Genomic DNA, 27,990 nt, shown 5'->3' with positions numbered 1-27,990 from the left:
ATAAAGGGCTCTCGAGCCAAAAAGCATTGATTTTCACACAAATCTGTTTCAATGATTATTTCAATGCATCAGATTTCAGGACTACTTTGCCGCAAACAACAGCCGAGCCGACGACTCCAATTGAAACCACTGTGACGACAGTAGTAACAACCACCTACGATGAAAACAATACGACAAGCTTTCATTCTCCTAGTACCGACGCAGTACCATCGCATCGTACCACATTGCTGACCACTAGCCCTAGAAATGCCACTAGTATACCCGGTTTGTATGCCGCTAAATGGCGTATGTAATCGGTTCTACATTTATACGAAAATTGAAAATCCAACTAACCATACTGTTTTGTACCACATTAGAATTATTTGAAATACATTCGTACGTACGTAGGTACCATACGTATTTGGCGTTAGAACGAAAAGCTCATATTTTACGTAGTGTTAAAACGGATTTTCGTGTTGTCTGAATGAAAGATATTTTTTAATATTTTGATATCTTTGTTTTTTGAGTTTGGCCCGAATCAGTCACCATAGTATGATACGAATCAGGTGATTTTCAGTTGACTTGGTGGGTATCAATGTGGCCCGTAGTTAGTATTCGGCTAACTTATAAACCCGTGTATGCAGCCAAGGCAGTGGGTGGACCACATACCTGTTGCAAATTGGTCTCGTCAGCCACCAGCGACCCTGCGGTGTAGAACCTCAACTCAGGCTTTCCCGAGTATTGAATTCAGTTCGCGCTGTGATTCTCTAAAGTTATCATAACGTCACTCATTATCAAAATGTGCAACCGATTATACAACATCTTTTTCTTATAGATACCGGTGCCAATCCTAAAGGAGATACACTGACGCGAGGTACGTAAGGTTGCAAGTGATAGAAAAGCTGTTAAATGTTGACCGGTGTTTTGAAATATTTTTCCATTTGATACATTGACTGATATTGGGTTGGGTACTCGTTTAAGCCATCGGCCCATACATATGTTTGATTGAGATTTTATTGATAGATAATCAAACTACATGTATACATTTTAGGTGCGTTAGCCGGAATTACCATCCTCGCTACTTTGATAGTCTTCATCGTGGTATCATCAGTAGTAATCAGATATCGCAAAAATATGTAAGTACGGGGATAATAACGATGCAAATCATCGAAGCCACCACATGCGAACGCAATTTAATAATTGGCACAGAAAGTGTCCGAGAATGTACCATACATTGATATGTCCAATGATAAACTGCAGTCATAAAAACGTTTTGAAATATAACAGCCAGGGATTCATTAAATTATCACTTAGATGAACCGGACCCTGGCCTTCTACGTAATTAAGGTTTGAATTTATATCAAGATATACAAAGACTTGTTAAAATCTGGAAATTTGAAACTCATCCTTTCGGATATTAACCTTTGAAATATACCGAGGGTCGACCCGCTAGTAGCCCATGGCATTGCTGCTTTATCTTTTCTTTTCTCATGGACCCCGGCATTACAAATGTCCTAGATCCACCCCTGCTTTTCCCGATTGAAGAGTTTAGAATAGGATACAGTGTTTTACTTTTTTTCTATATCCTCCGTAGAAAAAAGCAAAAGATCAGAGGAGGAACATTGGAGATGGCAAATCCGATTGAATTCGACAACGAAACGTACGCTTCAGACAACAACGTCAATAGGAGACTGGGCAAAAGTAGCGATGGATATTTTGACATGAGTGGCGTCTTCGGCAAACCGAAACCCGGTAATATTCAAGATGCTCATCACGTTGGAACAGACGGGGACTTATCACGCCCGAAATTCACCTCGGCCCAGCCGTCGGTGAGGATTAAAGCGAATAGAATGACGCAATCAGTGAAGTACGACAGTCCCGTGCTGTCGCCTAGAACATTCTATGACGATGATAACGGACTTGCTGATTATGAAATGGTGATGGGTGGCAACGATAACGTTCAGACCGAAGATACATCAATTCGAGGAAGGCCGTTGCCAAACATACCAGGTCCAGATACAGAAACTGAGCCAATTTATGAACTGCAGGCGCCCGTTGTAGTAAGACGTTGATATTGCAACACGTATATGTCTATTTATTATTTCCTAATAAGCGAATTTATAATATTTATAATTTTCCACGTTTTAATATACGCAAATGAGACTATAGATTGTAGATTATAGGTATATAAAAATAAGAATCAGGAAAAAATATTTAGCTATTTGATTACTAAGTTGTTCTCCATCTTTGTAAGTTTTCTAATCTTTTGAATGAGCTGTTGCGATCCTTTGGCCAGTTCCCTGAAATGATAAAGATGGAATCGATTACGGCTGATAGAAGGGATTTCAACAAGTGAAAAATACGAAGGAATTGACCGTGGTAGCTTCAAAAGAAAATACATATTAGGCTGTGATGAAAAGATCGCTTTTTATGAACCGTTACAGTGAACTCGCTTTTATTCCTTGAATTCAATATGGAATGTACGTTGCATTAAAAGAAAACGATAAACGATTAACGTAAATTGGCAAAAACAACTTCGAAATAAATGGAAACCCTTCGACTGACATAATACAAATGATTTTGGCAATAAAAGTCTTTAATTAGTGATAAATACATTTTAGTTAAAAACTAACGAAACACCCGGCAGTCAAAGGTTTGATGTAACAAGAATTGAATGTTATGAACGTATAAACATATACTTGAAAAGCTAAGAAACGCCATTGGCCAAAATCCTGCAAATATAATCATAGCATTGTAGAGTATTGGTAACTTGCGAGGTTAGAACCTAAATATTATATAAACATTTTTGACAAGCGTTTACCTGTAATCTACCATTCCATCACTTTCAGATTTATCAAGTCTTGCTATCAAAGCTTCTATTTGGTTTTCTGTTAGGCCAACGTCCGCCATCTTGAATATATAATTCATAAACGATATACACGATACGGAGAATATTATCAAAATCATCAAATTCCCAAGCGCCGCCGAGTTTTGCAATACTACTTACCGCTAACCCCTTTTTGAATTCTTCGAGACTTATCTTGTAATTCTTGTCCTTATCGAATCGGTTGAAAAGGTCAACGAGTCGTAGGTTATTACGGTCAACGTACGATTTCAGAATCGCCATCGGATCTGTTTTCATGAATATTTCCAGCGGAGTGCCGAACAATTCGCTCATTTCGCGATCTTCGTCGGTCGCGTCAGCTATAAAATGAAAAAATAAACGCAAATCACTCAAGGGTACTCGGGTTTTAGAATGCTCTCGATAATCTTGATCACGAGACGATTTGGCCCGGGCAAAATTGGTGCAGATCAGGCTCGAGTCAAATTTGGCCCGTGTCTAATTAGAGAGGGCGTTCACACGCACACCACTCGTTACTAAACAATGCTTAAACAAAGCGATGTGGGTCATTTCCAGTACCAGTACCAAACTTTGTCCAGTGCTAGAATTTTGTTCGGGCCTGGTCCGATGTTTTTATTCGGGCCTACTTCAGCGATCACACGAGCGTTTTTGGCCGAATTTGGCACGGGCCAAAAAATAATTGCGTGTGAATTGCAACTGGTTCCGGAAACGACTCGCTTCGCTTTGTTAAAGCATTGTTTAGTATTTAGTGATTGGTTTGCGTGTGAACGCGCTCTCTATTTACGTACAGGCCAAATTTTACTCGGGCCTGATCCGTGCCAATTTGGCCCGGGTTAAATCGCCTCCGTGTGATCGCGGCTAAGAGGTATTTTGTTCATTACCTATTAGTCCAGCCTTTCTATTCTTAGATCCTTTGATAATGTAATTGCCGAGGATGCCTCCGTGTAAAATTACTATATCTCTTCCGGATTCGAGCATTTCTTTGTGAATTTTATCGAACTCTTTACACACTTGAATACCCTGTAAGAGGTCAGTAAGATATCCAGCTTATTCTGAACGAGGGCACTGTGATAGCTTCTCTTATGGGCAGTTACATCCTCCCTCGGCAGGGGACTGCTGCATTAGACCGGGTGCGCATCAGACATGCGCAGGTTTGCCGCAAGAAAACGTGCGTCACCAATCAGATTGCCTGTTGTATAATCGCTGAGGCAGATTTCATGGATAAAATATAGATCGAAAAACCCAGGCTAGAATAAAGCGGGGGTGTTTTTCTGTGGCGAGTCTCGATACCATCAGGTTCGAATCCCTGCCGGGCGAGGATGGTGCAGTTGTAGTTAACTAATCTTATCATGAAAATAAGCTGATATATGGATTACGGAATGGAACATTCGATTGTAAACTGAATAACAAACCAATACATCTGTGAACGATATCTTACGGTTAGGTCGAAAAGTTTAAGAAGACTCCTGTCGTTATGTATAGCATTTATCAACGCCAACGCCCCTGCAGATCCAATAGGATTATTTGCTACCTGAAATGTTAGATGATTCTATTATTAGTTTCGGGGATCAGATGATAAAAAATGAATTATTCTAGATTTGGTTAGTATATTTGAATAGAAAAATTAGCCCGAAATATTTCAGTGTTTTAAATGATTTCTTATAGATGTTGATTTGGTTTTTCCATACGGAAATCAATTCTCAAGTCGTTGTTTTCGGAAAAAGGCTGGAAATCCTACTTATCCTAGTCGGACTTTTTCAAAGTCGGAGGATATTTTCTTGACCCCAAAAGATCCGATTAACTGAAGGTTTACTATAATATCGAAAGATACATACCCGTAACGCTTTTAGGGTTTCATTTGCATCGAGACCTTTGGCCATTAGTAGCGCACCTTCTGGCATAATTCTGTTGCTGCTGAAGTCCAGTTCGAGAAGAACGTTGTTATTCTTAAATAGCTCTGCTAGCGCGCATGCTCCCTCATTTCCGAGACCGTTGAATGACAAATTTACCGATTTCAAGCGCGCGTTATTCTGAAAACAAACATTCACACATTCACCATGCGTAAATAAAGGGCATCAATATCAATCAAACAAAAAGAAACCGGCTTAATTGTCTCAAATATAGGGTTGTTATACGAGGCCCTTTACAGAGCCACCACATGATCGAATCGAAGCAATTAAATAAGCCGTCAAAATCAAGCGTTTCGTCGATTTGTCTATACTTTGATAAATGTAAAAGTCTATCGTCTGTTAAGTCAAATCATCTAACAACGATCCAAAAGGCACACATTCATCGTATGGTATCGCCATCTGGTGTTATTAAGCTGTTGCTAGATATTTTGACGGTATACATGTACATAAACGTTTTGATTTGACGATAGGCTTCGAAATTTTATCACAAAGTACTGTCACAGGCGAAACTGTTGATTTTGACGGGTCATGCTCATAAACCTAAGTCTCAACGATAGGATCATTGGGATTGCATTGTATTTCTGTAAAATTAGACCCGATCTAACCAATCGGCGCACGTAGGCCTTACCTTGACTCCGTCTACTACGGCCACGCCACCTTTTAACCGCAGATGATTCCAGCTCAAGTCCAATTTCTCAATGACTTCATTCTCGGCTGAATTACAATAAAGCAAGATGATTAGAACTACCCATGTGGTGGTTTTCTTAAATATAGGAATGCGCAAACGAACACGTACAAATGGCCGGCCCGAGCAATTCTCCTCCCTTTTCGGAAAATTCATTGTAGCTGATATTGATTTCTTGTATTCTGTTATTATCCTAATAAGAAATAAAACAATAATTTGCGATGAATGTTTATTTCATTCGTAAAACCGAATAATTGGAGCGTGGAGCGCATTAAGGTTGTGTATGTATAAGGTTTGTCTAGATAATGGTTACAAGTCACTCTTGATACGGGAATCAGATTATCTGAACAAGATTACCAACTTGAAAGTGTAATGACGCCTTGAAAAACAATACACATATTGCTTGATAATGTCGACAATAAAATAGATGATATTAATCATATACGCATATAATATATCAAGGATCAATAAAGTCATTTTATATTTGAATATATAAATAATTGAATTGAATTGACTGGCAACCAGTCTAACCCCGATATATTGGTGACGTAGCGCACATCCTCTCAAAAATGATCAACAAAATTTATCAAAAATAAAATTAGAGTTTTGGAATATATTAAGTTACAAAATAAATGTCAAAATTCACAGTTGTAATTGTTATCTTGAAACACCAATATTGATGACGTAGTGCGCATCGACTTACACAGAACCCCTCATATAACGCATACTAGAGGTATCAATGTATATAAACATTTTTGAAGAAGAGTTTAGAAGAGTTTTACGTTTACGTCCTGACTGCAATTGCTTACAGTTAAACATTATTGTAACGGTTTTTACGGCGTCAAAAATCTATGTGGTTACAGCAGGGATCATCTGATTTGGACTTATACTGGGAATTGAATTATCTTTTAAAGATAGCCACAGGCTTTAAGTGCTGGCATTGCTTTAATCAGTTCCGACTTTTTCGCCTTGTATATTGGAAATAATCGGATGATCACCACTTCAGAATTACAACAAACTCTGTCAAGGAAACAGCAGAATATAGTGTTTGATTACCTACCAATATGAAATTCGCTATAACCGCCGCATCTTTGTCGCTGAAAGCATTGGCTATGTAATGAAAAAATGGGACATATAAACAAATTGACTTTACATCAGAATTAAGATTGAAATGTGTGAGTCTAGTGTGAAAGAGAATATGACTGGGTGTACGAGGGTGGAATGAAAATCTTATAAACCTTAAAACTAGATTTCTTCATGCCTCCATGCATTTTGAATTTTTGTATTTGTGTAGCTATTGTACAATTACTATAATTCAAGAGGAGATGATTCAAAACAGTTTATAATTTCATGACACAATATACCACACACCTGATATGTCAACTTTACGAATTGTCCGGTTCATCGACAGCATATCGCACACAGCTATGGCTCCGTCACTTCCAAGATTATTGTTCGATAAATTCTATTAAGAAAAATACGATGGATGCATTTAAAGTACATGTAGGATAAAGGTCTGTTACAAAATCTGACTGGTACTTTTCACTTTTTTAATAATAATTCCAAGTTGACAAGGGGCCAGCTGCCAGTTGAGGCTGAGATTAAGACCACCGTGCTTCCTACACTCAACCTATTAGGCCCAACTCAGGACCAGTCGTTACATAGTCATGGCTTATATGCATTTCAATTCAATATTTATGACCAGTCTTAAAGATAACCTTAGTTCTATAGCCAATCTAACAACTCAAGGCCAGTCTTAAGATGTAGGCCTAAGACCAATTTTGAAATTAAGTCTAAAATATGTCTTAAATATTGATGCTTGTCTTAGGTTGATAGATTGGCTATAGTATATAAGCCATGACTGTGCGACTGGCCCCAGGATTAGTGTAAGATAGACCATAAAACCGATTAAAACCGCAATAAAAATTTTATACTGCCTATCGCCGAACTTACTAATTCTGAGATATAACAATTTTCAGTGAGCATTTCAGAAATGTATTGGGCTCCTTCACCCTCGATTGCGTTGTCGGATAAATCCAGCGTTAAAACGGACGTGTTTGTCTAAAAAAAAGAAAAATCTTTCAGTCAAACAATCATTTCTCTTAGTTGATAATTTCCTCGATAAATAAGATTCGCTTCCATAGTCAATCCTTACGACGAGCGGAATAGCGATGGCCTTGGCGCCGAGAACTCCTAAACCGTGATGCTTCATTTCAAGAATCGAATCGTTCATGTGACGCATGAAATACGACACCGGAACGACCCCTATTTCAGCACAAACTTGCAAATAGATACTTTTTCCGGTTATATCGTAGGTTGTATTTTGTTCTGAAACGAATTTAGATAAATCAGTTGTAGATCCCAATATCCGTGATAAAACGATGAGCAAAATCCCACAATAAATGAATTGATCTAAAAATTTTACTTAGAATATCAGAAATATTCGGGTGGTTGCTTCTTCAGTCTAAAAGAGACTTTCTTATTCATTTACATTTTACTCATTTTACGACCGAAGAAGGGTGGTAGCAACCACCCGAAATATATCGAAATATATACTTTAAACGAACTTTTAGGATCGATTCATTTTTGTGGAATTTAGATCATCGTGAGTGTTAGGCCTACATCCAGTCCCCCCCCCCCAATTCTTTGTCCAAGATTATTGAATAGGCCTATAGGCCTAACTGTAAAGATCATACCTTCTCCTTCCAAATCAGTATCCCATCCATCGTCATCGTCACGGGAGTGTTTCTTTGTTGTTCCATTATCTTTCATTTGAACCCTTTTAGAATAGAACATCGAAACGACTTAAGCATATAACTGAAATGGGGTCGACTCAAAATCGATTCAATTTCTTCATCGATTCAGCTTTCTCTCAATCGATTTATGAATTCACCCTCTTTGTGAAACTGTGCCTTTTGGTTTTTTAAAAATTCTGACTTCATTTAAATGCAGACAAATCTTTCGAAATCTTTCAATTCTAAAAAAAAAAGATAAATCATCGAACCGCAGATGATCGAATATTTCAGAATAACTCACCGACTCAACTTTGACTGCGTTGTTTCCAAAAGTTCTGTAGACATCCTGTGCCGTGTATAACATTTCCTCGCACCAAATACCTAAATAATATTTTCAAAAACTGAATATTGAAATCAACCGTCGAAATTGTTGAAGTTACGGCATTGTAATCATCCCGTCATGGCACACGTCGAAGGCTAACCTAATCGTAATTTCCTGTATGCCGATCGTCGCGATGAGAAATCGAACGTCAATTTCAAATAGTCATTGTTCTTGTTATCATATCATCTTACAGAGATGTACAACAAGAATTGTCGATGCGTCGCGGTATATAGTTTAGTGAGATTTACTGAATATTTGTCTACTACGTTACTCCAAGTGTATACATACCTCATTATTCCCCATCGAACCTGAAAATGCTATCGCCGTCATGGACATCCTTCTTTTCTAAACAGGTCTATCGAAATAAGTGTCTTTCAATTTTAATGAACTCGCAGTGGTTCGGATACAAACAACTGAAAATCCCTTGCAAATATACGGAATTCCTGTTTGACCAGTCACGTCACGGACACGTTGTTGATACAATTGAATTATATACACTCTCGGAATTGACGGAATTGGGCGACGCAGCCTAATTTGTTCAATCACTTAATCAGCATATTGACTGTACTTGGTCATTAAAACGTAGCTAATTATATCCACGTAATGAATTTACAATTAATTCTCTAAGCCTATTTTGTAAGAAATCTAATTTTATTTAAGACTTCATTGGACAAAACGAAACACGTTGCATATTGGCCAATCCATAGGCCTACACTTCCTTTGAATGGGAGGTCTCCGTCTAAATGTATCCTCAAATTAGGAGTTGATTGGTGAAAATTTAGTCTTGTTCCTGGAGTGTGGAACAAATTCGTTACAACAAAATTTCACGGGACCACATAACCTGTCCGTGATAACCGTTAGTTCGTTCCAATATGAAACAATAGTTGAATATTGTCCTATATTTTGGGGTGAAATTCTGCAATTTTTTATCTGATGAGTCTGAGTTCGTTTTATTAAGGTTCCACTGTATAGAGGTCTAGATAAGTTAAGATTACACCTGATGGAACTCAATTATCATTTTTGTACCGATTATGCAAATATACGTACGTCCGATAATAGTGATTAGATAATTTATTTCCACAATAAATTACAACATGTCATAAACAAAAATATACAAAATATGAAACATTTTGATATAACGTGGAGACTAGATGAAGCCAACAAGGGCTTATGATAGTTTCTTGTCCCCCCCCCCCATTATTCGTTAATTGATTTCTCATTGAAACAACGACGTTTCGATGTTTGGGAAAACAGATTTGAAAGAAACCAGGATATATTCCCTGGTATTGTCAATTTTCATTAAAACATAAATATGTTTGTAAATAATGCGTTGAAAAAATCCAAGAATCAAGAATGGTGTATATATTAAGTTAATCAAGCAAGAGACAGGAGAGCTATATGATGTTCATTCAAAACTTATGTTTTAAACATGAGCACAAATTATCGCAACAATGGGGACCTCGAGGTACCGCCACAAAATGGCGCCTAGAAAGTGGAAACTTCTTTATTATCCTTTTCGTACCGATGATACAAATATACGTCAAATAATACTAATAATTTGATCATTTATCTACACAATAAATTACAACATGCCGTAAACAAAAATATACAAAATATGAAACATTTTGATATAACGTGGAGATAAGATTGAGTTAAATGCTTTCTCATTGAAACCACGACGTTTCGACATTTGGGGAAACAGATTTGAAAGAAACCAAGATATGTTCTATGGTATTGTCAATTTTCATTAAAAACATTAATATGTTTGTAAATAATCATTTTGCTTCATTCGTCTCGGTAAACACCGTGGTCTCGATAAAATTATTTTTCATATTATCAACATCCAGGCAAGGCAGTAAAATTTATCTTCTTAATTTATCGATGAAAGCCCTTATCAAACTTCCAAAGAAGATTGAAACAATTTGCAATCGACATAGCTGGACATCTCAAACTGGACGGTCATTATGATTTATGGCCGCCTACGAAGGGGATGCGAAAGAAACGTAGTACGGTAGTTATGAATTCCTATACCATTTTTCATCAACTGTAAGACATTGAGATTAATCGTTTTCGTTTCCAATGTAGATGGTCCTAACACACTTCTATAGAATGTTTGTTTCACTTAAGATGACTTAATAAGTCGCTTTGTTCTGGATTGTATATGTATATATTTCATAATTTCTGATGTAATTCAGTAACCCTGAAGATGACTATAAGAATATAGTTGAAATGTATGGAATACTCTACTAGCTCAAGGATACATTTTCGGACTTAACATTATTTCGTTATCATTGTGGAATTCTCTATAGATTAGAGCGACATCAATTGGCAATCGTCATTTGGTAATCTCCAATTAGACGGTACGATTATGATTTGTGGCCGTGTGCGCGGGAGACGCCAGAACACTATACGAATCGAAATTGAAAATTGCCACCTTTAATTGTCGTGTTTACCCAACATAGTAGCGAGTTCAACAGGAAGCGACTTACGGCTAAATGATGGTGAAAATATAATTACTAAATTGTCAGCTTGTAAGCATTAATTTGCACATCGTAGGGGGGCATTTCGCGCAACTATTGTGAAATCGTGTTAGGATGGGGTGTACGTGCAAATGGGACATCTACATGGCCATCCGCTAATTAGCGGCGCTTATTTGCGATGTCCTGGGTCGTATGGAATGACATGTCTCCCACCACGGCCGTTGAAACAAATCTTACGTCAAAGAGAAAAAATATATATATCCATTCTCTATTGGAACGTAGAATTAACCTCTCGATGATCCTCCGAAAGTTTACTTACTCCGAAACATTGAAATGTATAATACACAAGTAGTTGACAGTTTATTTATACGTGGTATATAGCGGATAATATTTGTTTAACCACTTCGGCGGTTCGTCCTTTTAAAGGAAAGCTTTCAACGACAAATAAACAGTTATGTTGAAAGGTGATTTGGCAAACTATATCCCTTAATTTCACGGTGTATCTGCCGGTTGTTTGGAGGATTGTTTTCTACATTGTGCCGGCGTGTTTTGCGAGTGTTTACACATTTCTTTGAATTCACAAACGCCTGGAACGACGTGGGCATAGTATATAAGTATATAATTATGTTTAGCAAATTCGCTTTTCGTTACGCTCTCGTAATGAAAGACCGCGCGTGAAGTCGCATTGACGAGCGTTAACGCGAAAATTGGACAATTTAGGGGAAGGTGTCGAGCATCCTAGTCAGCTTGTGACACCCTATGTGGCTAAATGCTTGACAGATTCATTTACCTCTCAACCGCAAAACAATAAAGACGACAAGTACGTCCACGGGTCGATAACGCGATAATCGCTATTGTCTCTAGTACTTACGACGAAACGAATTTAGACAAGATCACAAAAGCGGCGGTCAAAGACGTACCCTTGTCGATATCGTATCGTTAACTACTGCCCCCTGGCCCCATCTGTCTATCTGATTGTCCATCAGACACGAGCCATTGATTTAGACTTTAATTAAGCATATACAGAATATAGATATATAATGTAGGACACCGTTTTCGATTGCCTTTGTTGATCTCAAATCTTCATTCCATAAATCTTCCGCGGCCTAAGAAGATTAGGACACGATGAAGAGTCATACGGTCGATTTATAACATCATACATAGATCTATAGATTCTGATTTTGGCTTTGTATCTCAAGCTTAAGGGTTCGAAGCGATCGTTTTGTGTAAGATAATTTTCTACATTTGCCGCGAATTAATTCTCGCGATGCATTCGTATTGAAAAGGATAAATAGCTTTTTCTTCCGGTCGCACGTATCGCGCTTAGTACCTGGAATTTTCGTCTGAACGCCTTTACCAGAGCTGCCAACTGTTCCTGATTTTTAGTATTTGTTACTATTTTTAACGAGAAATTGAATCGATGCATACAGAAATATGAAAGATGTCACTGAGAGTCTTACTATTGATTGCTGATTAATTTGAACTTTTTCTTTCACATTTCAATGAAATGTTGCTGAAAAAAATTGAAAGCACTTTTTAGAGGTTGGCAGCCATACGTTATATCATTCTTTTAAACGAAATTTGATTTGCCAAATATTGGTACAAGTTACATAAAAAGAATCTTTAACGATATAAGTAGTAAATTGGAATAGATATGCTATTGAAATATGCTATCAAGACAAAGTATGTTAAATCGGGGTTTGAATATTATGTTTAATTTGATGTTTGAAATTATGTGTATAGTACGTTGCTCGTTTCCTGCATTTTTTCCAGTAAATATTTTTTGAACTCTGTTAATGTATATATGTTTATATCGTTTTTCTGCTAATTCTTTGTTCATCGAGAATTATGTCATTTGATTGTGATAAATCAAAAAAAAAACTTAACTAAACTTCTTCGGAAGATCAATGCAGCCACGGGCGTATGTCTATTTTTATTATTAGAAAACTAGTTCGCAATTGTGGAATTTTTTTCTTTTGGTTGATATGTCAATTTGGTCCAATTCAGCTTCGAGCGAATTAAAAGTAAATAAGATTCTTTTGTGTGCAAAAATATGATGAATAATTGCATCATACTCTCAAGATTTTTGCTCTCCTAAAGTTAGAAAATCTTTTCGGTCCTTTGTATGTTTTCCATAAATTCAAATGTTTTTGAAAATGGAATCCGAGTTCGCGTAACTACATAAAATATCCATCTTCGCGGCTACGCCCTTGTTACAAAATCACTTCGACCGAGATATTGAAAAGGGGGTCTTTCTTGTATTTCAACTCGAAGTTGAATTGGTTGCTGAGGTTGGTCGCTATAATTACACGCACTTATTCGCATATCGGCGAGGAGATAAAATCATCGACGAGACACTTATTACAAACCATTAATCGCTTCCGTGAACAAGGCTGTCATATTTAACAAGTAAAAGTGCTCCTGCGAGTCGACTATCGAAACATTGTCAGTTCTCGCCCGATAATTACAGTCCTGTTGGTGTCTTATGCTCGCTCTATTTGACTCCGCCATCCCGTAATTATACGATATACGATTGCAATGCCATACCATTTGGCGGTGGACAAAAGCCCCCGTCATAACCGAATGCGATTTCCCGATCTTTCCCACCTTCGCACTTAAAGATTACGTGAACAGAAATGATAAAAACGCGTCACAATGCAAAGATTTTTCCCAGAGAAACCGGGCCGCGGACACCGTTTTTGTGAAAATATTCGGATTTAATTAGTTGAATAACCAATTTCCAAACACGTGCATTGATCATACGCTCTTGTGGATTTCAAAGTTGTCTAATAGGTCGCCAGGAGCTATACAGCCCAGAGGGGAAAACGGGAAAATTCAGTGCCGATAAGAGAGTTGAGACGGGACGGTGTGTGTGTGTGTCGTTTGGCTCAAAGACAAAGCTGAAGGCGTCGATCGAGAGACTCGTCACTGGGGAAATAAGCACGCTCTCGATCCCTCCGGGTACCGTCTGATGGTCGGGCACTACGCCATTGTTCCTATGCATTTTCCGTACCGTAGTGACTCTGGGCGGAATGGACACTTCTAAGATCATGTGTTGATGCGGTACGAATAACATGAAAATTTAAACGAAAACATGCGGGTAGTTGGAAATTAACGACGTTGAATCTCGATAGCACCGATGATCCAGATTCCCATTCGTGACTCGGTTGACTCCAGGACTGGTTCCATACAATCATGGTTTAGACTTAAGATAAGTTTAAGGCCATCTCAGCTCTATAACCAATCAAACAAGTTAAAACCAGTTTTAAGATCTAAAACTACTTCGTAGCCAACCTTTGAATTATAGAAAAATAATTCCTTTTCAATCCTTCAAACACCTTAGTTCATCTAACAGTGGACTCGCAACTGTAGTTTCAGAAAAAAAACATTAGAATTTCGAAAAACTAGAACGGGCCATTATTTTTTCGAATTTAAACCACTGAACAGATTGAAAAAATTGATACCTCGTTTCTCCTTTCGCTGAGCCGGCCGGTCGCCTATCTACCTTGTGAAATAACCTTTTCTTTAAAATCATGAGCAAGCCAACCATAACAGACTCGGTAACTATTGAAATGTACTAATAACAAATTTTGTTGCGATTTACAAGACTACCCGACCGATTAGTCTTAACTGGCTTCTTCAAGTCTCCCCTGCTTAATATTAAAATATTTCACTTAACTTCATTTTTAAAATGTATAATGATATATTGTGATATTTAGTGGAAATAAAATATATTATATTATATTATATTATATTAGGAGAAAAAAAGTATCGTTTGTTGCCTTATATATACAAGAGTTTACTGACATTTTGCTGGTGAGCATTATGTTATACACTGTATAGATAATGTAAGTGTTGCCATTAGAAAAATAATTGTAAGTGCTTCAATCACGATGTAAATCACTATTAGAATTTAAAATTCACATTTGTAGTCTAGAATTGAAAAATTCACTTATGTAGTCGGGCAACATCTCAAGATGGCCAGAAATATCGAAAAATTATGATGTTCTGCGTAATCGTTTCAAGATTCATTTCGATGCTCTTGGTTTTCGGCGAGGGTAAATTGGGCATCTCGTTAATATCACACTAATTACGAAGCGTCTGTCCGATCTCGAGAATCAGTTAATAACGGCAATATAGTAGAATAACGATACTCTTCGCCGATGAGCCGCGGCGGTTCAAGAGGTGGTCAAGTGACCGTCTTAAGGCACCCCATGCCGAGACCTTCATCGGCCTATTATCCGAGACAAAGTTTGCTGAAATAAATTTTTCACCCGGTTAGATTGATGAACGACTGGATAGCTACTACAGTCTGTTCACTTGGGTGGTAGGAACAAATTGGGCATTAACAGAAAACGTTTGTCCAAACAAATCGTTAAAGAAACATGGGCTTCTCGAACCGCGGTTTAGTTCGCTTTGTTCGCACTAGATTATTACACGCTGGTAGAGAGGGTAATTATTGTTTATAAGGATCAATTATCTGGCGTGGAAAAATAACCACGATCGGGGCTTCACATGACGACAGAGCGAGCAAAGCATCTTCACAGATTTGATTAAATTAACAAGAAAATACTGATACCCAGGTAATGGTAAAAAATTAATGATAAAAAATCATAGGCAAACAGAAAATAGGAAAAAAACGTTTAGTTTCTTATTGTGGCGCCACTAAATCCTGAAATGTCGATGTATACAATTAGGCAGCCAACAAAGTTAACCCCAATCAGTTGCTTGCCGGTTCAAACTGTTTGGAAGATTGTTTGAATGAACCGGAACCGAATTTCCCAATTATGTACTTCGATTGAAACAAAAAATTCAGTAATTTCAACCGCCGATCACACAACTATATCTGTACCTCGATTTCCGATTTCAAAATCAAACCCCCTGTTTCGCTCTGGACAGCTGCTGTGGGTTTGTAAGGGACACCAAATCAAAAGAAAATTAAATAAATAAATAAATCTACCGATCAAATAAGTAGCAGGGTCAATCCCTATTTTAATAGAAAATATAAAAAATCATACTTCTTGAACCAATTCTAGGGATTTCGATTATTTTAGAAGTGATTTCATGAGGACAGAGCAAAGTATCTTCACAGGTTTGATTAATCTACCATTGCGAAAACACTGATACCCGTATGTAATAGTCGAAAATGCAGGAAATAGTAAAAAAAAAACACGTTTAGTGACATTTGTGACGCCACTATAGATCATACTTCCTAAACCCATTCTGGAGATTTCGATCATTTTAGGGGTTTTTTTGGAAGCCATTTCATCTTTCTTTCGATAATAACGCGGGTGGCGTTGCTACCACGGGGTGAAGCCCGGGGCCACGCGTGAGGGCACGGAGTTGCGGTGAACGTTCGAATCTCGTGTTTCCCCTATCAGTAAATCTAAAATACCACGTTGGGACAAGAGAAATTTCACCTATCGTCCTATCGTGCGCGATGATTTGGATAACCGGCGCACACATGTCACACATCCAGACACAACTGTCGCGTACTAGAATCTTGTCAAAAACAGAATAAAATTGTATACGCTTTCACACGACGCACAACGGAGAAATTGAATGGCAATAATCAGATTTACGCTAAAATGCTATCAGCTTGTAATATCTAACCATTCGTGTTGTTATCGAACACTTAATCGCCGTAACGTGACTTTTGTCAGGCGATGTCGCGAAGCGCATATGCAGCGAGGTGCGCCACTATCGAAGTTAAAATCTCACTTTCTCTTTAAAATTCACCCGGATTCGAGTGAAATAAAGTGTAAAATTAGCCGCAATGAAGCTAAAATCGTAAATTCCGTATATACGATGCGGAAGTGTCGCCACAAAGCGAACGACGAAAGGTGTGCATTAACGACAATAGGTGCTACTTCACTAGATCACGTCAATCCGATACGTTAAAATGTTTACCAGTTGCGTCCGTTTAGTTTTCACCTGTGGCCCTCGACAGTGAAAATTTGTATTAATTTCCTTCCCTAGCAAATCACCACCAGATTGCGATGCCGTAACTTTGGTACTAATTATCGAATCTATTTCGGTGTAATGCGTAATGCGTATCGTGAAAAACGATTTTCATTGAAGAGGTTGCGGAGTTGCAAATGAAAGTCATTAGTAAGCAAACGTCCTTTTGCTGAGCATAATAAATTGAACTAAACTAAACTAAACTTTAGTACACATGTCCACTTTACCTGAGGGAGCTTTGGAAATCTATTTTAACAAGACGCTGAGTTGTATGTTTTCAGAAAATATGTTTGTAGATGACGATTTTAAGCTTTCTGTTGTGTTTGCGTTCATCCCTTTATATTCTGTTCGTCCGTTCCAAATTTTAGTTGCCAATCTGGTAGAATAGCCAAATTCAGACGTGGAGAACAGACAATTAGTTTAAAACCCACTACACACAGAATCTGAATGATTAACAACTAATTTAATTTATCTAGAATTTAAATCAAAATACACGACGTTAAGGACTCTCTCTAGAGACCATCGTAGGTGTTCATTTTCTTATTCGATTTTAATCTTTTAAATTCTGTATATAGAGGGTTTTAAACTTAGTTACCAACTTATTCCATAGATCAGAAAAATTCAACCTTATTTCATAAAACTATATGACCAGGGATTGTATTGCTTCTCAAAAGTTCACTGGCATATTGCAAAGCCATTAGGAAGCGAATTCCTGATTATTTGAACATGAAGACTTAATGATTTCTCAAACGTAATCCATTTCAAAACACCACATGTTTCCATTTTCTTGCGGTTTTATGGTAATAAAGTGTGCTGCGGTTTATTTGACCAGTCTGAGGTTGTTTGACTTTATTCAGTAATGCCAAAATTGCTATGTTCTATCTGACTAATGGACGTCATTTGTTAATTGTTTACTCTTTATGTAAACTAGGGGTATCATTTTTCGCGACCCTCTGCAATTAGTCTTGTCCCCCAAGGCTATTGGCTATTGTCGGATCTCCGTAAATTGTCTGTGCACACCTTAACTCAGGGAGAAGGACACGCATTTATTGAGAACGTTTCTGTTGCCCGGAGCAAGGGAAAATTTCGACCCGTTCCCTCATTTCGCAGCTTCGTAAGAGCTTCTTTACATGTTGAAGTGTTATGTTGCTCAGTTATTCGGCGTTGTTAGCCAGATTCGCCATTATTAAACCCAGATCGAACCTCTAGGGCGTCATAGTTGGACAAGGAAGCTAATTAATATCGCATATTCAAAACAAATTAGTCGCCGTTATTATCCACGGAATAGAACGAAAACTAACAATACATCAAAGAGCTCGAGTGGGAAACATTCTCAAGAATCCATCAAGAACAAACCGAACCTCGCTTTATTTTCGCGAAGCTGTAAATGTCTCGACAGAAGACCGATGTTCACACACACACACACACACGTTTGTTTCCGCGTTTAAAAAGCCCGACGTTTTTTAACCAGTATTGTCGAAGGCGCATGACGACCTCATCTTTCAAGTTTCGTGAACGAGTTGGGAAAAACGGCGTCATTAGCTGGTGTTTTATTTCAAGTGAGTGGCTTCAATGTTTGACGCCTTTGTTACGGCCGCGGTTCTAACTAGACGAACAGACTGCGATGGGAATGCCCAATTTGTCTTAAGAGACTCGAGTACCGCCTAATATACATGATGATTCCATGTGTGTGTGCCCACACCCGAATGTGTGCCCATTAACGAAAAATAATGACAGGCGAACGCTTCTTGTTTGGAGACAGCGTGGTACGATTGGAAAGCACTCGGAATTAGGACCATCGCCGTATACGTGTCGTTTGGGCCATGCTGAGTGGGATATGATGCCGATAGCTACATAATTAATGGCACTGTTGTTGCATCGGTCCATTTCATTACAATGTTTGTTCCGGACGAACCACTGTTTTACAACAATACTACGACGCCTAGTCGAAATAAATGACTTGAATATACATTGAGCTAATGAGCATTAAAAGTTAAAGCTAAGCGATGTTTTTCACTTGGCTTCCCGAAACGCCACGTCCTAAACAGGCTTTGTCGACGCCCTGCGTGCGCATTGTTTACTAACGCGGAAAATGAAAAGGAAGGTTCTACTCGAAGTAGACCCGAGACGAGGCGGGCTCGGTCTTCGAACATCGGGGGTCAATTAGCTAGGCTTGGTTCCGGGTTCCAGGTGTCCACCGTTGGTCATTACAACAAGAGGAACGTCTTCGAATTAGGTCCGAAATATGCAATTAGATTGTTAACGCTTTCACAGATAATTATTCGGCTTTCTGCAGAAATTTAAAAGCATTGGTCTCTTAAGTTAATCTTGTGGTGACTTGAAATATACGAAGGCAATATTTTTGACATATGCGAAATGTGGCGTTCAATCGGTTCAAACTACATAAGTTTTACGACAAAGGTATTATCGCGTTTTGCGGAACTTGGCATTTATGATGGGCTTCACGATTCATAAGCGCGAAATAGTAACAATATCTCCAATAACTGTATGTACAAAAGATTATGCATTTCCCAGGAAACTATGATACAATGACTAGATTATCAGAAAATGGTTTATTGATATAAGTGGAATCGGAATGAAAATATTATCCTCAACTTGTTTCGCTGGGGGAGTTAATCGTAGATATGAACAGACAGAGAAAAGTGGCTGCAATTGTGGCCTGATCTCTATTGCAAATAGTGGGCATAATGAAGGGCACAAGTTGACGCCAGCAAGTACCGGACGCTATTGAAAGACAAGATTGTGTCTCCAATGGAACGGACCTTTTAATGCAAATCTTTCTTCTGATTGTCAGATTTACAAATGAGAGAGGAGAACATGTGCCAATTGTGTCCGAACGCGCCCAGAATAGGATATCAGCGTAAAATGTACAGTTGCGCTTTATCGGTTGTAATAAAGACTTTATACTCCAATTTCAATGAAGCCTCCCAAACTTAGCAGCGCATTAAATCTTGAGTGTTACATTCGCTAGCGATGGTTTTTTTCAAGGAAACAAGGGCGCATCGTTAAAAAATCGTATTGTAAAAAGTAGAGAATCCCACTTATCGAACAAAGATCTAGGTGACGATATACTAACAAAAAGGCCATCGCGATCGTCACAGAAAAAAAACAAGCACTTTTGTATGTAAATTTTTGATCGCAGACGTGCAATCTCTTTCGTATTTCTTACGCATGAGAAGACAAGCGTATACATTGAAAATATCTTTTCATCGCGGACGATATCCGACATCTCTTTGAAAGAAAAAAATGTTGGGCGAAAACCCGAGAATTCGACGATAGAGGCGCCATAGCTGCGAGGAACAAAACCAACGCGTACGATTTTACCGCCAATTCGTCTCCTATAATTAACGAAATATGGCGTACATATCTCTATAACGATTGTATCGCGAAATCCGTCGGGTCTATAGCTCAGTTGGAATGCGACGTACCACGCCGAGCCGGTCAAAAGAAAAAATCTAATTGCAGCTTGTACTTTCTGGGAATGTTTTTCACGTATTTTGAAGCAATCGACAACGATGCGGGAGACGTATTATGCCGTAGTCGGTCCTTCGGGCGAGGCTGTGAAGCAGGGTCATAGCACCACCTGGTAGCAAGCCTAGAAAAACGATTGAGAGATTGTATAGCATACGGCACGGCCAATAATGAGCAAAAGAGTGCACACCTGTTATTTAAAAAGAAGAAGTAATCTGGTCCTAAGTGAGCCAATTTGTTCGCGAACGCAAGAATATAGGCGCGACAGGGAGCTCGTTATACTATTGACTATTGAGGACTAATTTGTTGGCCAACAGCGACAGACATTTTTCGACAATCGGGCTACATCGTTTTATTTTTTTTCGAATGCTTTAAAATGCCACCACACTGCTTCGCAGTCGGGTCGTCGGTGTTCATGAAAACGCGTCGATCATCGGCACTGATCGAGAAAACCACCACAAATGAACGAACGGTCGAACAGCTCATATCCTGTTGTTTTACGCAGAAAATCAAAAACTTGACTGCGCGTACAATAGATAAATAGTAAACATACGATATACAAACATTTTGCGAATGCGCAAATGAATTCAAATTATATCCCGTACAAAGAAATTGCTATGAATGAATAACAATATTTTCAAATAGATATTTAATTTATCATTGTTTTAATTCATTTTTCTATTCTATTTAGTTTTCTGATTTCGTATTTTACGTATAAATCGGTAATTTTGGGTAGTTTTGTTCTCTCGCAAAATGCTAGCATTAACAAACATAATACACGTAACTTCTAGCGTTTCATTCAACGCATACATTATGCGATGATTATGTAGATTTACAAAACAGCAAGCTATTTTATTGTACAGATGTTTAGATTATAATTTTTACCATTGCAACACGTCGGGAAGAATTATGCGAAAATATGCTTTTTTAACTGTAAATCCATCCTAAATGAACCAACTCCTTTTGTTAATTAGCTGTAGCATCTGTATATATCGCATTCGACGAGAAAATATTTCAAATTCCGAAAACGTCAGGGCCCCGCATGCACAGTCATGGTTTAACTTCAAATCCAGTCTAAGAACCGTCTTAGTTCTACAGCTAATCTAACAACTTAAAGGTTTTAAAAATTTAAGAGATTTTGATATTCAGTCATGACTGTACCCTGGTTTTATAGAATATCGATAGTGCTTTTATCGGGCTCGTAAAATTTGCTGATATCATGAAATAAGTATTGCAACATGAAAATGTGCTATTTTGACAGCTTTCAGAAATTGTTTCCACATTTTTCTCGCACTCAAAAGAGTAGAAATAAATAAAGAGCAACTAAGACCGGAGAAAATAGATTTCGCTTATATGAAAATATTTTATTTGCTGGTCGGATAATATTTCTTTTATACAAATTTACAACTGTACACCATCAGATCTATTTACAAATAATTCTACAAAATAAATTAATTTGACTATATTTCAGTTACATATGGACCCATGATGAATATACACAGCCTAATCTATACAATCGATAAGACATTCTTGATGAAATCATTTACTCGCAGAAATAACCCAAATTTCTCTATGACTAATTCTTTCGCAGCGTTTTTGAAGCCGATGGCAAAATTTGACAGGGTGACGCGTCAAAGTGCCACACAACATATGCTAAATTGCTCACTCACAAACAAACAATTGTGCGCGTACATTGGAAATTAAGTTCTCTCACGCTGCGATTATTGTAAAGAATAACGAAATCAACAGATTCAAATACGCCGAACAAATTTCTCGTTTAAGCAATAGTAAATCTGCACAAGCGAAAAGATCGACTCTGATTCTGAGGTGAAGATTAATCTCGCATTGATTCGAAAATGATTGCAAGTTTTCATGCAAAGTTTCGTACAATGAAATCTAAGACGGCAATTCGAGACTATGTAGTTAAGAATATCAGAAATATTGTCCGTTTGTATGAAATCCATTCTAAGGGTGAAAAGGAGTTTACGTCGACACTGATATCCATAGAACTGAAAGTTTCATTTCATGACCATCGTAATTAGCACAAATTGTCTTGTTTTTACTTGAATGACGACGAATGTCCGGCCATAGATAACATAGACGGATAACAGTTAATAGGAGCACACCGTATGGAGTCAGTACACTGAGAACACGCGCACGGTATAGGCCAGTTTCCGTACATCATAGGTCTGTGAGCAGTTAAAGGCGACGGATGTCCGATATGATGCGACGGCATGGACATCACCGGATGCGTGGCTGTCGGTGCGTGTAAAGTAGCGGGTAGAGAGGTCGGCGGTAACGACGTAATCGACGATGTAGACGGCGAAGTCAGTCCAGATGATGTCGGCAACGTTGTCGGCGAACTCGGCAACGTAGGTAACGACGGCAAAGTCGGCGGACGAGATTTGTAAACGTCGCTTACCAGTTTTTTCATCTCTTCCAACGAATTGTTCAGCATGAGAATGTAGTTTTTCGCCAGTAACAAAGTGGCGATTTTCGATAACTTCCTCACCGACGGTCCGTTAGCGTACGGCATCACTTCTCGCAAACCGTCGAGCGCCGAATTCAGGTCGTGCATCCTCTTTCGTTCGCGAGAGTTGATTTTCATGCGTAGATCTTGTAGTTCGTCTTCCGACATGCACTTCTCGGCGACGGGGGTCTTTCGCCTGATTTTACCCGCGTACGACGGTCTCGTATCGGACTGCGGGCTTCCGGCATTGCTGCGTCCGTCGTCGGAAAAGCTCTCTTCGCACGACGAGAAACCGTTTTCCGACGTGGTTTTCGACAACTCCGATGACATTTTGCGCGATCCGAAAATTAATAGACGACGATCGTTGATAACGTGTGTTTACTCTGCGGCGATGAAATTTATTTTGACTAGACTCGTAGCTCTGTGTAAACTATATAATAGCATCCTCGTAGGGGGTGTCCTAGTGTTGTCGCAAGAAGAGGCGGGGCCAAATTAGTCGCGATGCCCCTCTGTTAGGTGCGCGAAACACTCTCCGCCAATCGTTTGTCTTCACAACCGGCGGAGACTGTCGCGCTATAGTGTGACAATTTACAAACAAGGATAAAGAAAGAAGGATAAATTGTAAGACAAGATGACTCCGGGTGGCTATCGTCTGTCCCATATGTCGGTGATTTGTTGTCTATCAGTCCGGTCGTATTTGTCACGTGTCGTACGCTCAGGTACCGTTCATTCGCCATCTTGAAACAAAGAACGCGCATTGAACACCGAAATACGCTACAGTAACTCGATGATCAGCGTAGTTTTAATTATTGTTTAATCCTCTTTAACGCTCAGAATATAGAGGTCATAAGTTAACTAATTCCCCAGATGCTTTTAAATCTGTCGGTGTCTTAGTTCAAAGGGCTGACTCGAAGCACGGAATACACCTTTAAAGTTTTATCTCTCACTGAATTCGATACAAAGAAGATAGAATACAACATATTTGATGAGAGCTTGGAGTAATAATTTGTCAAAATGATTATTACTCCAAGATGAGATGAGTTGTCTTTTTCTATTCACGGTTTTTAGTTGACCCAGCCCTGTGCTGTTAAACGTTCTTTTTATCACATTTTGGTGCTACTCAAACTTTTACGATTTTTCTTTTACACAATTCTCTACTGTTTACTATGGACGCAAAACTTACCAATGTATCTGTACCGAAAAAAAGCTGCTGGTGCAGTCCCTAAAACGAGATCGGGATTCCAAGTTCCGTCTCGTAAAATTATAACTCGTTCGGCCATAGAGGTTGATTCATTGCAGGCGGACAAAACGCCAACTCGACCTCTAGGGACCGACGTTACATTTCAAACGCCCACCGCACAGCAGCAAAGTCCAATTGCAGACATTGCTAGCGATAGTAATCGTCAAACGGACTCGCTCCCTTGTAGTGTACCGACCGTTCCTTCAATGGGCGGAGGCACTTTAAATTTACATGAAATTTCAGAGGACGATTACCTGACTCTGGAAAACGATATTCGAGAAATCCCATCCATAAACGGTGAGATTAATCAGCAGCTGGTTGAAGCGATAAATGGGTTGCAAAATTCTATGGAATCTAAATTCGATGAAGTCTTAAATTCGATTGAACGGCATTCGAGGGACATCGCCTCTATATATGAAAAATTAGATGAATTTGCACAGATCAAGCTAACTACCGAAAATACTTTATCGAAATTCGCAACACATAATTCGGCTATGGATGCGGTTACGGCCGAATTACACACACTTAGGCAAGAATTGACAGTGATATATTAAATGTTACTATCTTTTATACATAATGGTTGCAATTACTATTCACAATAAACAAAACATAAATATAATTAAAAACCATGAGCACTAATTAGGTAGTCCTTCGTGGCTCCGTAATTGTCGTTTAATTCGAAGGAAACAGATCGCGCTCAAACCGCCATGTACACAACATTGACCATCGTATAAAAGTGCTCCGTTCAGCTTCTTCGTAAATGTTCATCGATGAAACTCGTGCAATATTGATCACCTCTAGTCGTTGGACATGATGTACGATGCACGTTGTATCGTTTTATGTACATTCGCCTCTTACAATTTTGTTTTTGTTTTCTCAGCGTATTCCATTTTTACCATGTTCTATACCTTTGTTCATACATTCAACTATTATCTATCATGTCTTTCTGTATAAAGCCCATTCAATTTTCGTATTTTATATGCATTTTGCAATTGTTCGAGGGCGAACACTTGGCTTTTTGAGGGGAGGGCACTGTTACGCAGATAGGATGACCTATTTACGTAATTGATCATTATACATTCCTTGATAATGGTTTTTTAGTTGAAAACCGAAAATTTGGATTCTTAACAAATTCTAACGTTACGATATTGAAATAATTTTTTTTCGATGTCGTGATTGTGGGACTTATGTTTTTGATTTTCTCCATCTTTGATATTTTGAAATACTATATATTTGCGATAGATGATAATAATGCAACTGATTGATTATATAGTTCACCAACTTAGTTTTTCTCTATGGACCTGTGGTTTTCTTTGAAAGCATAATGTGAATTTAACCCACAGTTCCAAAATAAGTCTTCACTCTTTAGTTGAAATAAGGGACATTAACTGATTTTTGGACATAAGTTGCCTCTTCAAAACCGTAACATAAGAAACAGAAACGAGCACCATTGTTTATGAAATATAATTGTAAAAATCCTATTCGGAAGCCAGTTTATTGGAATTTACGAGCAGCCAACCCCATCAAGATTAGAACAGGTTGGCTTTTAATTGCGTGCACTATAGGGTGTATCTGTTGACCTGGTTGGTAAAATATTACCGCAAGGTTTGTCTATCCATTCTTGAATCAATTGAAAGAGTATACGACGTGTTAGATGTACCCAAATGACATATCTTGATATTCTGAAGTGTGTTGCGCCAGAGGCACGCCCGAAGGGCGATGTCTTCGATGTATCGCCAGAAACCCGCATAACTCAAATCTATACCATCGCACTGTCCCCGTGAGGGTGAAACCCTTCACCGCATCAATTAATTAGCATATCCCGAGGATCGAGGAGCCAATTGGACGATGTAACTTCCATCTAACATAGGGCTACTTAATCATTGTTGTTAAAGTGAAATATGCTCGGTTTTCTCAATTTTCCTATAATTGCTCATTGGTAGTACAAACTATCTCATTGAATCTATGAAATAAGATATTCCAACAGATATCAAGGGGCAAAATAGGGATGCGGGTATGATACCAGGTAACAGATGGCAAACTTTACGAAATAGGAATATAGAATGGATGTAATAATAGTAATTAAAAAAAAAACGTTGTTAAAAGACAATAATTTTACCTTTCTTCATAGAAGATTAAACCTAAAGTTCTGGAGCCAGTTGCTCAAAAGTTGGTTGAAGTTGGTCCCGACCTTCCGCAAAATGAAAACCTCATTGTAGGGATACTGGTCTGAACCTATTCCCGAAAAGAATAAAACGGACCCGCGTTGCATCTAAATAAAGGTGGGCATCAAACAATGTGGACATCATTTTATTTCTAATCAGAAAATCTATTTTTCAATGTATATTCTAATGATTCTTTTACTTTATACAAAAGCGTGCGAAACTTATTGTCGAAAGGAAAATATTCTTTTTCTGAGAAAACTGGGGATTCATATTTTTTTCTATTTTCCATACAAAACCGAAAATGGAAAAGCAACTTTAAAGTGGCCCTAACTGCTAATTATTATAGAATCCCTGCTGTGTAAAACTACGATAAGGGTCATAGAAAAATAAAACATCCAATATTTTACAATTCTTAATCTCCGATTCGTAGCCCGAGGGCACGCTGATATAAAAGTTGCACCCTATTTCTACAAGCCCCTTCGGACTCGCATTCAGTTTAATCCTTTTAATTGCGTTTTATTGCAAATTTGCACCGTCGTTTTTCACGTTGCTGGAACTGTGAAGAGGACGGGCGTAACCGGCGAGCAAGCCTCGAGAAGACTGCCACAATAAGAACAAGCTCAACCGCCTTAAGACTGCGCATCTGGTTTTTCAATACTACGCAGATTATAGAAACCGTTCAAGTACCCGAGCAGTTTGGATTTTCTGTTCCCTAAAACTAGACTCTATATTCACTGCCCGCGGCCACGATTTAGACATCTTTGCCGAGAAGGAGTCTAATTCTCCTGTCATTCAATGTAACCTTTGAATGCCACTCTCCTGCCCTATTCTCTACGGCGAACGAATAGCTTTCATTCTTCGCGCGACGTTACAGCTGTCCGCCCGATTCAAAGGTCTCTAAACCTCTTCGGCTCCATTCTCCAATAATCCCCGATAAACTCGTGTTCGACAAGAGCGTACCGGTAAACAGCTTTTATAATTATGTTTACTCAGAAAACAGATAGATGCACGAGGGCCATGTAATATTATTGCGTTTTACCGGCGGGGAGGGTCTTGTGTGTTTAATTACAATCATAAATCGCGTGGAATCTTAATCTGCCATAACATTCAACAACGGCTCCAGCCATTTACCATTGACAACTGATCGTAAGTTACTGTGTGCGCATTCGTAAAAATCAACACGTCCATCGTAACAGCTCGGAATTCTTGCGAAAGTGATGTTCGTTTACTTATCATAATGATGAGCAACATAGGGGAAAACGTATCATAGTATAAATGATTAGGATCTACTATCAACATTCAGGGTGGATCTAGGGTCTTATTCAGGGGAGGGGTCGCAACCGCCAAAACAGGGCATATCATACAAACAAAAGTACACCCAATCATCGGAAAACATTACCTCATTACGAATTCAAACCATCAGTTGATATTCTATAGTTATTATCTTGATTTTTCACCCCTTGCACCATACCCTTGGATCCGCTACTGGCATTCATCATTATCATTTATGTTAGCTCCATTTACCTGCCTTCTGACATGGAACACAGATAAACAATATGTAATCATTAGCACCATATATATTTTACTGTCTTTTTTATACTAAAGCGACCGTGCTCAATTGCATGGTC

General features: G+C 38.5%; 3 protein-coding genes across 3 annotated transcripts in view; 1 reads left to right on the top strand and 2 right to left on the bottom strand.

The window, feature by feature from the left end:
- Positions 1 to 2,114, top strand: part of LOC141902869 (uncharacterized) — a 5,622-nt gene extending 3,508 nt beyond the window's left edge. The window contains exons 9-12 of the mRNA XM_074790795.1: positions 73 to 264; positions 815 to 853; positions 1,031 to 1,115; positions 1,574 to 2,114. Coding sequence (XP_074646896.1) covers positions 73 to 264; positions 815 to 853; positions 1,031 to 1,115; positions 1,574 to 2,051 — 794 coding nt within the window. The 3' untranslated portion in view covers positions 2,052 to 2,114. The remainder of the gene's footprint in view (positions 1 to 72; positions 265 to 814; positions 854 to 1,030; positions 1,116 to 1,573) is intronic.
- On the bottom strand, positions 2,089 to 27,990 carry LOC141902879 (uncharacterized). The gene is made up of 15 exons (XM_074790804.1): positions 27,762 to 27,990; positions 8,474 to 8,553; positions 8,134 to 8,216; positions 7,593 to 7,765; positions 7,391 to 7,498; positions 6,809 to 6,902; positions 6,498 to 6,547; positions 5,549 to 5,630; positions 5,381 to 5,466; positions 4,678 to 4,872; positions 4,281 to 4,373; positions 3,724 to 3,862; positions 2,987 to 3,183; positions 2,801 to 2,889; positions 2,089 to 2,279 (listed from the first exon to the last, which is right to left on the bottom strand). Exons 2-15 carry the CDS (start codon positions 8,515 to 8,517, stop codon positions 2,198 to 2,200), a joined length of 1,515 nt encoding a protein of 504 aa, XP_074646905.1. The 5' UTR covers positions 8,518 to 8,553; positions 27,762 to 27,990; the 3' UTR covers positions 2,089 to 2,197.
- Positions 22,321 to 23,906, bottom strand: LOC141914892 (uncharacterized). The gene has a single exon (XM_074806231.1). The coding sequence runs from the start codon at positions 23,285 to 23,287 to the stop codon at positions 22,547 to 22,549; it is 741 nt and encodes a 246-aa protein (XP_074662332.1). The 5' UTR covers positions 23,288 to 23,906; the 3' UTR covers positions 22,321 to 22,546.

This window comes from Tubulanus polymorphus, chromosome 1 (assembly GCF_964204645.1).
Source record: "Tubulanus polymorphus chromosome 1, tnTubPoly1.2, whole genome shotgun sequence".
Lineage (NCBI taxonomy): Eukaryota > Metazoa > Nemertea > Palaeonemertea > Tubulaniformes > Tubulanidae > Tubulanus > Tubulanus polymorphus.
The sequence above is the reverse complement of the archived record's forward strand: the minus strand, read 5'-3'. Positions and strand labels throughout refer to the sequence as shown.

Bases quoted from the DNA above. Each gene is read 5' to 3' on its own strand.
- LOC141902879 (XM_074790804.1), bottom strand. From the start codon at position 8,517: ATGTCTACAGAACTTTTGGAAACAACGCAGTCAAAGTTGAGTCG. The intron at 6,903-7,390 runs GTAAGTTCGGCG...TTTTCTTAATAG, and splicing joins ATTGTTATATCTCAGAATTA to AATTTATCGAACAATAATCT. The intron at 2,280-2,800 runs GTAAACGCTTGT...TTATCATTTCAG, and splicing joins GATGGAATGGTAGATTACAG to GGAACTGGCCAAAGGATCGC.
- LOC141914892 (XM_074806231.1), bottom strand. From the start codon at position 23,287: ATGTCATCGGAGTTGTCGAAAACCACGTCGGAAAACGGTTTCTCGTCG.